The following is a 17,771-nucleotide window of genomic DNA, read 5'->3' on the forward strand; positions in this document are numbered from 1 at the left end:
ACCGTTAAGAGAAACAAGTTTGTTTATGTTTATGGGAGATAATGCTGCCCACTTCTTAATTGCAATGTCACCTGAAAGAGAGAACAGGCGTTCGCATGGCACTGTTGTAGCTGGCGTCGCAAGATATTTACATGCCAGATGCGCTAAAGATTCATATGCCTCTTCATGCTTCAGCCATCATTCCAGAGGACGTGCTTCCATGCTGATGACGCTCTTTAAAAAAATAACATGTTAATTAAATTTGTGACTGAACTCCTTGGGGGAGAATTATATGTCTCCTTTTCTGTTTTATCCTCATTCTGCCATATATTTCATGTTATACCAGTCTCTGATGATGACCCAGCACATACTGTTTGTTTTACAAACACTTTCACTGCAAATATGACAAAATGCAAAGAAGATACCAATGTGAAATTTCTAAAGATAGCTACAGCACTCGACCCAAGATTTAAGAATCTGATGTGCCTTCCAAAATCTGAGAGGGATGAGGTGTGGGGCATGCTTTCAGAAGTTTTAAAAGAGCAACACTCCGATGCAGAAACTACAGAACCCAAACCACCAAAAAAGAAAATCAACCTTCTGCTGGTAGCATCTGACTCAGACGATGAAAATGAACATGCGTCGGTCCGCACTGCTTTGGATCATTATCCAGCAGAACCCATCATCAGCGTGGACGCATGTCCTCTGGAATGGTGGTTGAAGCATCAAGGGACATATGAATCTTTAGTGCATCTGGCATGTAAATATCTTGCAACGCCGGCTACAACAGTGCCATGCAAATGCCTGTTCTCACTGTCAGGTGACATTGTAAACAAGAAGCAGGCAACATTATCTTCTGCAAAATGTAAACAAATTTGTTTGAGCGATTGGCTGAACCAGAAGTAGGACTGATTGGATTTGTAGGCTCTAAAGTTTTCCATTGTTTTATTTTTGAATGCAGGTTTTTTTGTACCTAATTCTTCATTTGTAAGTTCAACTTTCATGATAAAGAGATTGCACTGCAGTACTTGTATTAAGTGAATTGAAAAATACTGTTTCTTTTGTTTTTTTACAGTGCAAATACTTGTAATAAAAAATAAATATAAAGTGAGCACTGTACACTTTGTATTCTGTGTTATAATTGAAATAGATATATTTGAAAATGTAGAAAGCATCCAAAATATTTAAATAAATGGTATTCTATTATTAACAGCGTGATTGTGATTAATTTTTTTAATGGTGCTATTAATCACAATTGATTTTCTTTAACTGCTTGACCGCCCTAATTATTATTAGTATTTAAATAAATTTTCTACTTGAGTAAATATTTACCAGATATTTGTGGTGCAGTGACAATCGGTGCTTCTTGCCATGCTTGTGTTTCCCTCCCCAATGTAATTATAACAAGACCTCTATAAGAACTTGGTACATACAAAAATCACTGAAGTAACTGAGCAGCAGTTTGAGAGAGATTCAACAAACAAATCTATACTTTCAGTTCCACCAACTTAGCAAACAGTGTAATTAAAGTTAATGTTTATAGTTTTATGCCCTTGTCCTATTTTATGTTTTTGCAAAAGAAATTGATCCAGGTTTGCTTTCTACTAAAGTTAAAAAAAAACAAACAAACAAACAAAAAAACAAAAAAAAAACACACCATGATGTGACCCTCAAAATTTATGTACTTTTCACCTAAGTGATTGCTGTCTTTGCCCCCAATCTTCCTGCTTTTCCAGCTCCAGCCTGTGTTTGCCATATCTCCCAATCTTAATTCAAGCACAGACACTTAGCGACAAGCTAAGCAGTGAGTAGTCCTATTGTGTCTATTATAAAGCTGAGCACATGCCTAAGCATGTGCAGGATCAGGGCTTTTGACTGTAATAAGTTAATGCCGTCTGAGACTTTGACTTTGTGACTTTGACTTTGTAAAATGTGTGTATTTATGGTGCTGTACAATGCTTATTATTTGCATTCCAGTAATGCCTAGAGGGCCTAACCAAGATTGGGGCCCCTTTGTGTTATAATATATAATAATACTTCTGAAATCCTGTTGTTATATTAATGAAATGAAAATTAAGCTTGTATATTTAGAGAAGACTTTCTCAAAATCTATGACAGACTTTTTGACTGATAGACACATGAAGCTGAGTGAATTTGCCCTTTATGGTTACAGGGCTATCTTAGTGGGGAGCAATTAAAAGCCTTGAATACTCACAGACAGATGTTGAATGATAAGAAGCAAGCTCAGATAGAAGCAGAATTCAAGAAGGCTATAGAGTCTGCTGAACGGGAGGAACATGGTTGCTCCAAAAGGGATGTGTCTACTATATGGAAGTTACGTGTTGTGGATTACAGAAAACAAGAAAAAGATAACGGTTAGTATTGAAAAATGTAAACAACTTCAGTTTTCACCATACTAGGCCAATTTAAACTCTTGGGATGGGGTGGAGATTAAAGATTAATAATCAAGGTATGGTCCAACACCTAAACAAATACCTTGCCTTAGTTTTTAATAAGGGTAATGAAGAGTTTAGGTAGTGGCAGGGTGGCTAATGGGAATGAGGATATGGAAGTAGAAATTACCACATCAGAGGTGGAAGTCAAATTTAGCAGCTTAATGGGACTAAATGAGGGGGCCCAGATAATCTCCATCTAAGAATATTAAAGGAACTAGCACATGAAATTGCAATCCCAATAATAAGGATTTTTAATGAATCTGTAAACTCAGAGGTCGACTGGAGAATCACTAATGTAGTTCCTATTTTTAAGATAGTGACAACAACAAAAGTGATCCAGGAAACTACAGTCCTGTTAGTTTGACCTCAATTGTATGCAAGGTCTTGGAACAAATTTTGAAAGAGAAAGTAGTTAAGGCCATAGAGGTAAGCAGTAATTGGGATAAAATATAGCATAGTTTTACAAAAGTTAGATTGTGCCAGACCAACCTGAATCCCCTTCTTTAAGAAAATAACTGATTTTTTAGACAAAGGAAATGCAGCATATCTAATCTACCTGGATTTCAGTAAGGCATTTGATACAGTTTCACATGGGAAATTATTAGTTAAATTGGAGAAGATGGAGATTAATATGAGAATGGAAGGGTGGAAAGAAACTGTTTAAAGGGGAGATAGCAACAAGTCCCACTGAAAGGTGAACTGTCAGTCTGGATGGAGGTTACTAGCAGAGTTTTTCAGGGATTGGTCTTGGGACCAGTCTTATTTAGCATTTTTATTGACAACCTTGGCGACTGCTAGCAGGAAATATGTCCAACAGTCAGTGAAACTAGATGTGGAGGGCTCTGAGTTATTACAGAGAATTCTTTCTTGTCTGTCTTGCTGGTGGATCTTGCCCACATGCTCAGGGTCCAACTGGTCACCATATTTGGGGCCGGAAAGGATTTTTTCCCTGAATCAGATCAGCAGAGAGACTGGGGGTTTTCTGCCTTCCTCTGCAGCATGGGACATGGGTCACTTGCAGGTTTAAACTAGTGTAAAATGGTGGATTCTCTGTAACTTGCAGTCTTTAAATCATGATTTGAGGACTTCAGTAACTCAGCCATAGGTTCAGGGTCTATTACAGTAGTGGGTGGGCGAGATTCCGTGGCCATCAATGTGCAGGAGGTAAGACTAGATTATCATGATGGCCCCTTCTGACCTTAACATCTATGAGTCTATAAATTCAAGAGTTACACCAAGGATGTCTTAAATTGAATTTTTTGAGGCCTCCATGTTACTGCATACTAATATGTTTTCTAATCTTACATTTTAGCCATTATATTGAATATATGGCGTCCATTATTGGATGTATGTTCCCTGTTAAAAGAAGGTGGTCGGTACAGAATATACCAGCTAGTAGCTTCGCAATCCAAAGGCAAATCAGACACTGTTAATGTACAGTTAACAGCCACAAACAAAACTCAGTACCTGCAACTACAGGTAAAAACATTTAACTGTAAATATATATAACTATATGTATTAGACTAACAGCATAAACAATTTATATAAGCATTATGGCATAAATATTTAAAGTTCTATTTCTTCAGGCTTCGCAAGAGGTGCTATTACAGATGTATATTCCAAGGAAGGCTCTGCAGTTCAGCATGTTGTTGGATCCATCTTTTCGACCAGCCTGTGCTGAAGTGGATTTAGTGGGATTTATAGTTTCTGTTAGCAAGAAAACAGGTATATTGTGCATTGTGTCCAAGTTTTTTCATGTTTAAACAGATCATATTTAAAAAAAATCTTACAAATTTCCAAGCTGATCTTGGTGTTGTACCTGCAGGTTTATAACTGTCTAATGTTTAGGTTAGACAGGCCAAACCATAGAATCATAAAAATGTAGGGCTGGAAGGGACCTTGAGAGGTCATCAAGTCCAGCCACCTCTGCTGAGGGAAGACCAAGTAAACTTAGACCATTCCTGACTAGTGTTTGTCCAACCTGTTCTTAAAGGTCTCCAATTATGAGGATTCCATAAAATCCCTTGGAAGCCTATTCTCTTACCCTTATAGGCTATGCCTACTCTAAGAAGTAAGGGTGTGATTCCCCTGCTCATGTACACATAGTGATGCTAGGTCCTATCAAGCTAGCGTCAGTATAAATAGCAGTGTAGCCGTGCTAGCACAAGTAACAATAGCAGAGCTTAGCAGTGCCATGTATTAAACCCCTCTGAAACTACTGGGTATGTGCGGAGACATGCTGAGTACATAGCCACCAGTTTCACATGGGCTTGTATTCAGCATGCCTTAGCCATGTTTCTACTGCCACTACTAGTGCTACTGGAGCACTACTAGTGCTACGCTACTATTTATACTCACACTAGCTTGGTGAGTGCTAGCATGATTATCTGTATGCGAGCAGGGGATTCACACCTCTACCTTACTGTGTAGATATAGTCATAGTTAGAAAGTTTTTATTTATATCTAACCTACATCTCCCTTACTGCAGATTTAAGCCCATTATTTCTTGTCCTACTTTCAGTGGACATGGAGGACAATTGGTCACGTCCTCTTTGTAACAGCTCTTAATATATTTGAAGACTGTTGTCAGGTTTCCCCCTCCCCGCCCAATCTTCTTTTCTCAAGATTAAACAGGCCCAGATTAACCTTTCCTCATAGGTCAGGTTTTCTAAATCTTTTATTGTTTTTGTTGCGCTACTGTGGACTCTCTGATTTGCCCACATCTTTCCTAAAGCATGGCACCCAAAACTAGACGCAGTTACTCCAGCTGAGGTCTTACCAATGCTGAGTAAAGCAGGACAGTTATCTCTTGTGTCTTACATACAACTCTCCTGTCAATACACCCTGGAATTATATTAGCCTTTTTTGCCACTGGATCACATTGTTGCCTCATATTCCATTTGTGATCCACTAGAACTCCCACATCCTTTTCAGCCTTATGCCACCTGCCATTTATTTCCCATTGATTTTTCCTTCTTGAATGAAGTACTTGTCTTTACTGAATTTCATTTTGTTGATTTCAAACCAGTTCTCTAATTTTTCATGGTTGTTTTGAATTCCAATCCTGTTCTCCAAAATGCTTGCAACCCCTCTCAGCTTGGTATCATCTGCAAATTTTATAAGCATACTCTCCACTCCATTATCCAAGTCATTAATGAAAATATTGAATAGTACTGACTGCGCTGTGACCCCATTAGATAAGTCCTCACAGTTTGGCAGTGAACCATTGATAACTACTTTTTTGAGTATGGTCTTTAAACCAGTTGTGCAACCACCTTACAGTAATTTCATCTCGATCACAGTTCCCTAGTTTTCTTTTGAGAATGTCAGGTGGGACTGTCAAAAGCCTTACTAAAATCAAGCTATACCATGTCTACAGCTTCCTCCCTATCCACTATGCCAGTAATCCTATCAAAGAAAGAAATTAAGTTGGTTTGGTATGATTTGTTCTGGTTATTCCTTGTAACCCTGTTATCATCTAAGTCCTTTACAAATTGATTGTGTAATAATTTGTTCCAATATCTTTTCCAGTATCCAAGTTAGGCTGACTGGTGTATAATTCTCCAGATCCTTTTTTTCCCCCCTTTTTTAAAGATAGGTGCTATGTTTTCCCTTTTCCGTTCCTCTGGGACTTATAGATTCATAGATATAATGGTCCCTTCTGACCTTAGTGATCATCTAGTCCGACCTCCTGCACAACGCAGGCCACAGAATCTCACCCACCCACTCCTGCGAAAAACCTCTCACCTATGTCTGTGCTATTGAAGTCCTCAAATTGTGGTTAAAAGACTTCAAGGAGCAGAGAATCCTCCAGCAAGTGACCCGTGCTACAGAGTAAGGCGAAAAACCTCCAGGGCCTCTTCCAATCTGCCCTGGAGGAAAATTCCTTCCCGACCCCAAATATGGCGATCAGCTAAACCCTGAACATATGGGCAAGCTTCACCAGCTGGACAATACAGAAAATTCTTTCCTGGGTAACTCAGATCCCACCCCATCAAAGATAATTGCTAATGATTGCTTCAGCTAGTTCCTTAAGTACCCTAAGATGAATTTCATCAGGCACTGGCAACTTGAATACATCTAATTTATCTAAATATTCTTCTTTGAGTACTTGCTTATGTCATTCTAGGTGTGTGTGCCCACATGCATGGTCGTCAGAGATTTTTGCCTTAACAGTATCATTAGGGTCAGCTGTGGCGCCCCCTTGAGTGTAGCACTCAAGTGTCGGTATAGCAGGCACCACCAGCCCTACACCCTCTCAGTTCCTTCTTACCACCCATGGTGGTTAGTCGGAGTGCCTTTCCTTGCATAGTAGGGGCTAGTGGTTTCATCTATTCTGAGTTCGAGCCTTAAGGACTTGTAAATAGTTGTTTATAGTAGTGAATGTTAAATAACTGTTAAGTGTAGTTAGAAGTTAGAGTCCTCGCGTGGACTTTGTCCCAGGAGGGGCATGCCCTGGTCTCTGAGGTTTAAGACCTGAGCAGACTGTAACAGGCCTATGCCTGTAAGTGACCCCCACAGCAGCTGCCTCAAGTGGTTGGGGGAATCACATGTGAAGGACAAGTGTCATATTTGTAAACATTTTCGACCCAGGACTCAGAAAGAGTGTGGGATATTCACTTGAGGGCTCTCCTCATGGAGGCTGCCCTCCGTCCAGCTTGCAAGCCGTCCTGCCAAGACTCAACTCCTAGTACCTCGGCATGCAGCACACCCCCAGTGTGCACACCTGGCACTGCTCCCCGTCACCAGTGCCCAGAAAGAAAACTAAGAAGCATGGTTCTCCGGCACAGGGCAAGAAAGGCCATGGGGCATCGGGCAAAGGACCCAGTTTGGGCCGCCTGGGAACTCCGGAACCATGTGGACGTGCCTTCCTGGTTGGGGCCCTTAGCCCATGAAAGGATCCACAACCAACTCCTGGGAGTGGTAGGGACCCAAACATATGTCGACATCAACTCCTTCCCAAACTCCCCTGGCACCAAGAGAGCAGAGGCCTCAGCCCACGCCGCAGGCACCGCAGGAAGTGGCAAAGGCTCCCTATGAGGGCAAGCCAGCCGCTAAGACCCCACCAAGGGGCAGTGGAGCACTGCCGATTCCCCTAGCCAAGGCAGCGATCTCCGTCTCCGCGCCACAGATCTCCGGCATCGCAGCCCAGATCCTCTGGTGCTCACCCTCGGTCACCGGCACAGCATTCGTGGTCCCTGCCATCTCGACACGGATCATCTAAGGGGAGGTGCTGGATTCTGTATTACCAGCACCGTTCGTCCTCTCGGCGCAGATCTCCGTCGCTTACCCCGTGGGAGTGCTCCCCGTCTCAATACTGGTCCCCCCCTCCTGCCACCAGTCCCCCCCGACATTGGCACCGATCCTCCCACTCCAAGCACCAGTCTTGGGTGGCCACAGGCAGACACAGGCATCGATGGCCCCACCATGGTCACCAGGAGGGGATTCCTCCGGCATGGAAGGGCAGCTTAGTACCTCACTGAGACTCCACCAGCATAACTGGACACCTGAGGCTGCATCGACGTCTACGGCACCACCTTGGCAGCACGGTCACTTGCCTCCCCAGTGGCCTTATTGGAGTGCGTGGGGCATGCTGGTGATGATGATGTTCCCTTTGCACCATTCAACTGCCGCCACCTCAGAGCAACAGTTGACTGCACCGGCGGCACCGGGCTTGGTGCATGAAACATGCTTGGAGGTTGGGGTAGAGGAGACAATGCCTACCCGCTAGCCCCACGGGGTATGATGGCCTGGGGCCTCCCCCTACGGTACAGTTATTGTCTGAGATTTACGGCCTGCTGACATGAGTGCTTTTAGCAATAAGCAATAGTGGTTTCAGGCTCTTTACTGGTTTGCCAAAATCTCCCCATACACCCTACGGATACTGCTGAGGGAAAAACTTCTGGCACCAGTGCATGTGGCGAGCACACACACCTAATATGGAATGAACATGAGCAACACATCTCGAAGAACACCAGTTACAGAAAAGGTAACTGTCTTTTCTCCTTCCTTGCTAAGTAGAGGACCTACCCTTTCTTTCATCTTGCTCCTAATGTAATTATAACCTCTTCTTACTGTCTTTTATGTCCTGTGCTTGATGTCACTCATTTTGTGCCTTAGCCTTTCTGATTTTGTCTCTATATGCTTGTGCTATCCTTTTGTTATATCTCCTTAGCAATTCCTGCATGTTTCCATTTTTGGTAGGATTCCTTTTTTGATTTTTCAGCTCATTAAAGAGCTCCTGATGGAGTGATATTGGCCTCTTACTGTTTTTTCTCTTTCCTTTGCATTGGATTAGTTTACATTGTGCCAGCTCTTCTGGACCCCTTTATCCTTTAGATTTTTTCCCCATGGGACATTTTCTGAGTTTGTTAGACTCCTTTATTGAAGTCCATTGTCCTTATTCTGCTGCCCTAATTCGTTCCTTTCCTTTGACACATGAAAGCGATCATTTCATGATCATTTTCATCCAAATTACCTTCCACCTTCAGATTTGCCACCAATTCCTCTCTGTTGGTCAGAATCAAATCTAAAAAATCTAAAATGGCTGTCCCCCTGGTTACTGCCTCAACTTTCTGAAAGAAAAACTTATCCCAAATACATTCCAATAACTTACAGGAAATTTTTGTTTTTTGCCATATTACATTTTCCAACAGATGTCTGGGAGTTAAAGTCCCCCATTACTACCAGGTCTTGTGTTTTGGATATTTATGTTGTTTGCTCTAGAAATACCTCATCCACCTCCCCCTCCTCCTGATTTGGTGTTCTATAGTAGACCCCACTATAATAAATCTGCTGATATGGACCTTTCACCATAGTATCTGAGGGCTGTCTGAGACTTTAGAAATAGTAACAACAATCTTTCTTCATTCCCGGCCATTTAGGAAAAATATCTTGATTAATTATTTGTTGGGGAAGAACTCAGTGGAGATGAGTTTTGTTTTTAAGTTTGGTATTCTCATCTGTTGCAGGAGTGATTTCCTGTGTCTGTGTTCAATACCTGTGAAATTTCTATCCCCTATACTCATGAGTTCCCCTCTTGATCAGCAGTTGCATGGATCCAGTGGAACCTAGCTGTGAAGGTGATGGTTGCAGAGAGACTGGTGATCTTATTGGTAACTAGAGAAAATCCTAGAGAGGGCTTTTGAATATCAAAACAAAGACCTGGAACTGGACTCTCTCTTCAGTAGTGAACTAGTGAAGAGAATGAATTACACACCAGACTAATGTAGTCAGGACAACCTTTCTTGCTAAGCAGATGAGCAGCTATATTTTCTACCAGTTAGACCTTTTTTAAGGTGTCTGGCTTCATTCCTAGATATAAGCAGCAGTAAACAAATCTGGAGGCCACCAATATTTGGTCTTTGTGGCAGTTCTGTTCCCAGGAGGATGTAGCACAATCTTCTGGGAAGTTACAGATAGAAATGGGCATTTATTTTTTTTTTGTTGGAATGGTTATTTAGGCATCTGGTAGCACTGAATCCATCAGGGGGAACCCCAGGCTACAGACCAACTTTTAGTCTAAGGTAAGATGTCCTTGATAGTGGGGATGTTATAGCTGAGGCAAGTTCTTTGAAGCATTTCTCTCTCTCTACCAACATGACTTCAGTCTTACCTGGGTTCAGTCAAGTGTTGATTACAACTAGGCATTGAGAAATCTGGGAAATAGAGCTGGCTTATATTTGACAAAAGGAAATGTAGATCTGGTTGTTGTTGATGTACTGGTGCAGCCTGCATCTCAGCCTGTGGTGTCTCACCAGCTCTCTCCAGGACTTCATGTAGATGTTGAATAGTAAGGAATCATAGAATATCAGGGTTGGAAGGGACCTCAGGATGTCATCTAGTCCAACCCCCTGCTCAAAGCAGGACCAATCCCCAATTAAATCATCCCAGCCAGGGCTTTGTCAAGCCTGACCTTAAAAACCTCTAAGGAAGGAGATTCTACCACCTCCCTAGGTAACGCATTCCAGTGTTACACCACCCTCCTAGTGAAAAAGTTTTTCCTAATATCCAACCTAAACCTCCCCCACTGCAACTTGAGACCATTACTCCTTGTCCTGTCCTCTTCTACCACTGAGAATAGTCTAGAACCATCCTCTCTGGAACCACCTCTCAGGTAGTTGAAAGCAGCTATCAAATCCCCCCTCATTCTTCTCTTCTGCAGACTAAACAATCCCAGTTCCTTCAGCCTCTCCTCATAAGTCATGTGTTCCAGACCCCTAATCATTTTTGTTGCCCTTCGCTGGACTCTCTCCAATTTATCCACATCCTTCTTGTAGTGTGGGGCCCAAAACTGGACACAGTACTCCAGATGAGGCCTCACCAATGTCGAATAGAGGGGGACGATCATGTCCCTCGATCTGCTCGCTATGCCCCTACTTATACATCCCAAAATGCCATTGGCCTTCTTGGCAACAAGGGCACACTGCTGACTCATATCCAGCTTCTCGTCCACTGTCACCCCTAGGTCCTTTTCCGCAGAACTGCTGCCTAGCCATTCGGTCCCTAGTCTGTAGCTGTGCATTGGGTTCTTCCGTCCTCAGTGCAGGACCCTGCACTTATCCTTATTGAACCTCATCAGATTTCTTTAGGCCCAATCCTCCAATTTGTCTAGGTCCCTCTGTATCCTATCCCTGCCCTCCAGCATATCTACCGCTCCTCCCAGTTTAGTATCATCCGCAAATTTGCTGAGAGTGCAATCCACACGATCTTCCAGATCATTTATGAAGATATTGAACAAAACCGGCCCCAGGACCGACCCCTGGGGCACTCCACTTGACACCGGCTGCCAACTAGACATGGAGCCATTGATCACTACCCGCTGAGCCCGACAATCTAGCCAACTTTCTACCCACCATCTACTCCCCATGCATGATGCCCAGCGCAGCAGTCTGGGAGCTGACCTTGTTAGTGAAGACAGAGGCAAAAAAAGCATTGAGTACATTAGCTTTTTCCACATCCTCTGTCACTAGGTTGCCTCCCTCATTCATTAAGGGGTCCACACTTTCCTTGGCTTTCTTCTTGTTGCCAACATACCTGAAGAAACCCTTCTTGTTACTCTTAACATCTCTCGCTAGCTGCAGCTCCAGGTGCAATTTGGCCCTCCTGATTTCATTCCTACATGCCCGAGCAATATTTTTATACTCTTCCCTGGTCATATGTCCAATTTCTTGTAAGCTTCTTTTTTATGTTTAAGATCCAGTAGGATTTCACCGTTAAGCCAAGCTGGTCGCCTGCCATATTTACTATTCTTTCGACACATCGGGATGGTTTGTCCCTGTAACCTCAACAGGGATTCCTTGAAATACAGCCAGCTCTCCTGGACTCCTTTCCCCTTCATGTTAGTCCCCCAGGGGATCCTACCCATCCGTTCCCTGAGGGAGTCGAAGTCTGCTTTCCTGAAGTCCAGGGTCCGTATCCTGCTGCTTACCTTTCTTCCCTGTGTCAGGATCCTGAACTCAACCAACTCATGGTCACTGCCTCCCAGATTCCCATCCACTTTTGCTTCCCCTACTAATTCTTCCCGGTTTGTGAGCAGCAGGTCAAGAAAAGCTCCCCCCCTAGTTGGCTCCTCTAGCACTTGCACCAGGAAATTGTCCCCTACGCTTTCCAAAAACTTCCTGGATTGTCTATGCACCGCTGTATTGCTCTCCTAGCAGATATCAGGAAAATTGAAGTCACCCATGAGAACCAGGGCGTGCGATCTAGTAGCTTCCGCGAGCTGCCGGAAGAAAGCCTCATCCACCTCATCCCCCTGGTCCGGTGGTCTATAGCAGACTCCCACCACTACATCACTCTTGTTGCTCACACTTCTAAACTTAATCCAGAGACACTCAGGTTTTTCTGCAGTTTCGTACCGGAGCTCTGAGCAGTCATACTGCTCCCTTACATACAGTGCTACTCCCGCACCTTTTCTGCCCTGCCTGTCCTTCCTGAACAGTTTATAACCATCCATGACAGTACTCCAGTCATGCGAGTTATCCCACCAAGTCTCTGTTATTCCAATCACGTCATAATTCCTTGACATCACCAGGACCTCCAGTTCTCCCTGCTTCTTTCCAAGGCTTTGTGCATTCGTATATAAGCACTTGAGATAACCTGCTGATCGCCCCTCATTCTCAGTATGAGGCAGGAGCCCTCCCCTCACAGACATTCCTGCCTGTGCTTCCTCCTGGTATCCCGCTTTCCCACTTACCTCAGGGCTTTGGTCTCCTTCCCCCGGTGAACCTAGTTTAAAGCCCTCCTCACTAGGTTAGCCAGCCTGCTCGCAAAGATGCTCTTCCCTCTCTTCGTAAGGTGGAGCCCGTCTCTGCCCAGCACTCCTCCTTCATGGAACACCATCCCATGGTCAAAGAATCCAAAGCCTTCTCTCAGACACCACCTGCGTAGCCATTCGTTGACTTCCACAATTCGACGGTCCCTACCCAGGCCTTTTCCTTCCACGGGGAGGATGGATGAGAACACCACTTGCGCCTCAAACTCCTTTATCCTTCTTCCCAGAGCTATATAGTCCGCAGTGATCCGCTCAAGGTCATTCTTGGCAGTATCATTGGTGCCCACGTGGAGAAGCAGGAAGGGGTAGCGATCCGAGGGCTTGATGAGTCTCGGCAGTCTCTCCGTCACATCGCGAATCTTAGCCCCTGGCAAGCAGCAGACTTCTCGGTTTTCCCGGTCAGGGCGGCAGATAGATGACTCAGTCCCCCAGAGTAGAGAGTCCCCGACCACCACCACCCGGCTCCTTCTCTTGGGAGTGGTGGTCGTGGAACCCCCCATCTCAGGACAGTGCATCTCATGCCTTCCAACCAACGGAGTCTCCTTCTGCTTTCTCCCCCCAGACATATCATCTGGTCCACTCTCCGCAATGGTACCTGTGGAGAGAACATGAAGGCAGTTAGTTACCTGTGTCCACGTTGCTGGAACCCGGATATTCCCCCTTCTTCTTTTGGAGGTCACATGTTGCCAAGCTTCTTCACTGGCCTCTTGGCTCCGCTGTGCAAACTGCTCTAAATCTTTAGAGCTTTGTGCCCGTAGAAGCATATCCTGACTTTTGTCCAGAAAATCCTCCGTTTCTCGTATGCAACGCTGGGTCGTTATCTGTTGCTCCCAGACCTTCAATCTTCTCTTCCAATATGGAGACCAGCTTGCACTTTGTACAGACAAAGTCACTTCTGTCCTGTGGAAGAAAGACAAACATGGCACATCCAGTGCAGGTCACAACAGCTGAACCCCCCCCCCCCTTCCATATCACCTTCCTACTATGAGCTTCCTCAGAGAAGTTGGCAAGATGTAAGCCTCACTGGGCTCACTCCAGGCGAACTCCCAGGCAAACTCCTGCTGGAGAGGAGAGGACTGAGTTTTATGAGACCCTACAGGTAAGGGCTCCAGAAGTGGAGGAACAATTGCCCATAATCCTCTTGGTTTGGACATAGAGGAAGGACATTTCAATATCTAGTGATTAGCACTATCAAACACTACAGATGGGCACAGCAGGATGAATATGGCTTTATTTTACTTGTCAGTGGACAGATCATCTACCAGAACAAGCAATGTCTCGATACCATGCCCTGACCTGAAGTTGACCTAATAAATCTTCCCTCTCCAGTTTCTTTGAGAATATTGTGCTGCCAAACCTCTTTTCCTTTTACTGCTATATCACCAGTCCTACTGCTGCTTTCTTCCTTTTCCCTTGGAAATAATAAAAGCTGTAAGGTTGTCTTCAGAGGTTGCTTACAATGTTATTATCTTCAACTCTCATCTCTGAAGCCCTGAATTGTTCTGCTAAGCTTGATGTGTTTTCTTTCACACAGAAATTAATTAGACAACTACTAAGGGATCTTCACCAGAAGTTGTTTGTGAAGTATTCTGCTTGCAGATTGTAAAGTATTTTATATATTTTTGAATAGAGATTTCTCACTGTTCTTTTACTTTCATCTCCTGGTTTAGTCAACTACTACTTTGCGGGCATAATTTTTGTTTCTACACAAAAGTTATACTTGTAAAAAAAAATGATCATTTATAAGTACCCTTCAAATTTTTGCAGTAACATGGTACAAGGACTTACAATATTTTGGGGTTTTTTTTAATGACCTAAGGCATTTTACCCCACTAGACAGCATAGATATTTTAAATATTAGTTTGAGTCCCAGATGCATTTGACTTGAAAGGTATTAAGGGCAAAATTCTGCTCTGTTATGCCAGTGTAAATATAGAGTACAGCAACTCTACTGAAGTCAGTAGAATTACATCAGATTAACACTAGTGTAATTAAGAGCAGAACCTGGCCCTAAGTAAATGAAAATCATTTTGCAAGTAGGAAGGCTTCCTTTCTTTGGACTTCGGAAAAACAACCCAAAAGTAATAGTAGAGCAGGTTTTTTTCTATGAAAACATCTGTCCAAACTGCATGTATCATTTTGTTAATTAAAACTTTTTAGGTTTCACTACTCTGGTATATTTGTCAGATGAAGATCATAATCTAGTGGCCATCAAGATCTGGACAGACCTTAAGCAACTTGCTATTGAAGACATAATTAACCCTTTTACATTGATTTCTGCAAGCAATCTTCAGTGGAGATCTGAATTCAAATCAGAAATTCCCACATTATTTGCTGGAGACCTTTCCATATTCTCCGCAAGTCCTAAGGATCGCTATCTTCAAGAGAGATTTAATAAACTGAAGAGCACAACAGAGGTAAAGTGGTGGATTTTTTAATACAATAGTTATTAGTACAGTACAGATTTTTTTCAATATAGAGTCCATTAACACAGGTAATACTCTGACCAACCTATGGTAACACTGATAATATTCAGTTTGATTGATGGGATTTTTGCAGGGGGGTTGTTTGTTTTTTCTTCTGGAGGAGCCTCCATATCACTCATGGAATTTCTTCATTTTTCTTGGCTTTTCACTACTATCCTCAAGGGCACTGTCAGGGTCATCATCCTCAGCCTAAGAAAAGGAGAATAGTTTTCTAAATGGAACCTGTCATTGCCACTTTAATTGGATGAAGTTAAAGATATGAGAAGTATACTGCTTTTGTATAGTTGAGCCCATTTGTTAACAACAGTTTGCTCTCACAATATTTTTGCAGTGACTGCAGTTTTTCAACTGAACTGTGTCAAGTGGAATATGAAATCAACATAGCATGCATTTTCTCCCATTTATTTAGTTTTCTTTCAAATGTATACAAATATACACGAACAATTAGAATTACTTTTCAAGTAGCAAAACTTCGTATTGTCATAAGCTATTGTTTCATATAGCTAGTATATATAGAAAATAATATAAATATTTGAAAAATCATTGATAGTACCTGAAATAATTGGTATTAACTGCAGTTTGGCACAGGATGCCAGACATTTGTAATTCACATTGAATAGGAAATAATTTCATGTCAGTTGATACTAAACAAGTATATTTATTTTGTTTTGGATTATTAGGCACGCTGGGGGAGTTTAATTTTTTCCCCATTAACAGGAACGAAGTAGGATTAACAATTTTACATTGTTCTCTAAGAACTGCAGTAAAATTTGTTTTAAATTCACAACTTGAATTAGTAATATTTAAATCACTTACTAGCCAGGAGACATGAATGATAATGTTCACAAAGCTCATCTTATCATTATTGTTTCAGTAGTAAACATAATCTGAGATGTTATATTTTATACACATTTTAAAAACCACACAACCGCCTTACATTTTTCTCTCTTCTGTCTTGTAGAATGTAAATTGCTTTTACAATGAAGCAGAACGCAAACTGATGAATTTGCTTCAGAGAAATGACCCACAACCATATAATTTACCTAAAGAGTGTGGTTTAGATCACCTTTCTCCTTCCTGGAAATTAGGACTTGATGCAGGAAATAAATGTCTGGTAAGTTTATTGAAGTGTAAGATTAATGTTTCCTTAGACCTCTCATAGCTGTTTGAACCAGTATATGCAAACTAGTCCGGGGATGGTACTTCTCTAGAACTGTTCACAATCTCAAGGACTGAAATAATCACCTCCCACTGTTTTTAGTTCCTGGAGTGTTGTGGTAACCATCCTCCAGGGAGTAGAGTACAATCCATAGCCCAAAATGTTCCATATAACATTCATAAAGTCAAATAAAGTGGTCTCCAGATATGCCTTTGTTCACCACATCTGTAAGACTTCCTATCTAACTTTTATCTGAAACAAACTTGGGGCATGGCTACACTTGCAGATGTAGAGCGCTTTGAGTTAAACCAGCCTTTGTAGAGCTCAGTAGGGAAAGTGCTGCAATCTGTCCACAGTGACAGCTACAAGCGACTGACGTGGCCACATTAGCAGCTCTTGCAACGGCTACAGAGAGTAGTGCATTGTGGTAGCTATCCCAGCATGCAAGTGGCTGCAACGTGCTTTTCAAATGGAGGGCGTGGGGTGGAGTGTGACAGGGAGTGTGTTGTGTGTATGTGGGGGGAGCGAGAGTGGGTTTTTGGGGGGCTGAGAGCATGTCAGCATGCTGTCTTGTAAATTCAGACAGCAGCAGACCCCCGCTCCCCTCCGCCTCTCTCTCACACGCAGCATTCCACAGTAATGGTTGCTTTGTCTCAGAGCAGATAAGCATGTCGGCTGTCAGAAATGGAGCTTTCAAAGGGCATATCTGCATTCTTACAGCGAGTTCAAAACAATGAGAAGAGTGGCTACTTGACTTAAGGGGATTATGGGACGTTTCTGGAGGCTGATCAGAGCGCAGTAATGCAACACCTTGTTCATACTGACGCCCGGGCGTTTCAGCCACTACACAACAAGCATTAATCTTCTTGCTGAGGTGGAGTACCAAGAGCGCTCTAGTCAGAGTGGAGTGGAGTCAGAGTGCTCTACGTGCCTTGCCAGTGTGGCCAGGGAGTGAACTAGGCGCCTGGGGCTGCTTTAATGCACTCTAACTCGCAAGTGTAGCCAAGCTCTAAAGAGCAGTTCCCAGCTTTCAGTTCAAGAGCAACATACCCTATTTTCCTTTTTTGTCTCCCTACTTCCCTACCTCTTATTTTTTCAACCTCTTGACATTTAGAATATATTAGGTCAGCCTGTCTTTTCATAGCTGGTCAGGCATTTTATGAATCCTCATCATTTGATGGAAGAGGTTTCCCATATGGGAAATTTAGATTTGAGATACAGCGCCAAACTGTTCTCTGCCTTAATATGTATGTACACAGGGACCCTCCTGGAGTCATACAACTTTTTTCTACTAACTTCAGCTTGAGATTGATAGCCACTACCAGAACATTGACTAATGTGCTCAGATATAAATGGTGGCACAGTATTGTTTTGTCCAATTTTCTATTGTATGTGGAAATAATAGGAAATTAACTAAA

At 42.8% G+C, this 17,771-nt stretch overlaps 2 protein-coding genes across 9 annotated transcripts in view; one reads left to right on the forward strand and one right to left on the reverse strand.

Moving 5' to 3' along the window:
• Positions 1-17,771, forward strand: part of BRCA2 (BRCA2 DNA repair associated) — a 102,125-nt gene that overhangs the window by 83,515 nt on the left and 839 nt on the right. For both annotated transcript variants that reach the window (XM_048847162.2, XM_048847168.2), the window contains exons 22-26: positions 2,153-2,354; positions 3,748-3,914; positions 4,022-4,160; positions 14,869-15,125; positions 16,156-16,308. In XM_048847162.2, coding sequence (XP_048703119.2) covers positions 2,153-2,354; positions 3,748-3,914; positions 4,022-4,160; positions 14,869-15,125; positions 16,156-16,308 — 918 coding nt within the window. The remainder of the gene's footprint in view (positions 1-2,152; positions 2,355-3,747; positions 3,915-4,021; positions 4,161-14,868; positions 15,126-16,155; positions 16,309-17,771) is intronic.
• N4BP2L1 (NEDD4 binding protein 2 like 1) overlaps positions 143-17,771 on the reverse strand; it is a 64,237-nt gene continuing 46,608 nt past the window's right edge. For 4 of the 7 annotated variants that reach the window (XM_048847353.2, XM_048847324.2, XM_048847297.2 and 1 more), the window contains one exon: positions 15,127-15,383. In XM_048847353.2, coding sequence (XP_048703310.1) covers positions 15,379-15,383 — 5 coding nt within the window. In that variant the 3' untranslated portion in view covers positions 15,127-15,378. Of the gene's footprint in view, positions 214-15,126; positions 15,384-17,771 lie in introns of those variants that run through there. The other 3 variants (XM_048847363.2, XM_048847333.2, XM_075127875.1) reach the window with 2 other exon arrangements.

This window comes from Caretta caretta, chromosome 1, assembly GCF_965140235.1.
Source record: "Caretta caretta isolate rCarCar2 chromosome 1, rCarCar1.hap1, whole genome shotgun sequence".
NCBI classification, from domain to species: Eukaryota; Metazoa; Chordata; order Testudines; family Cheloniidae; genus Caretta; species Caretta caretta.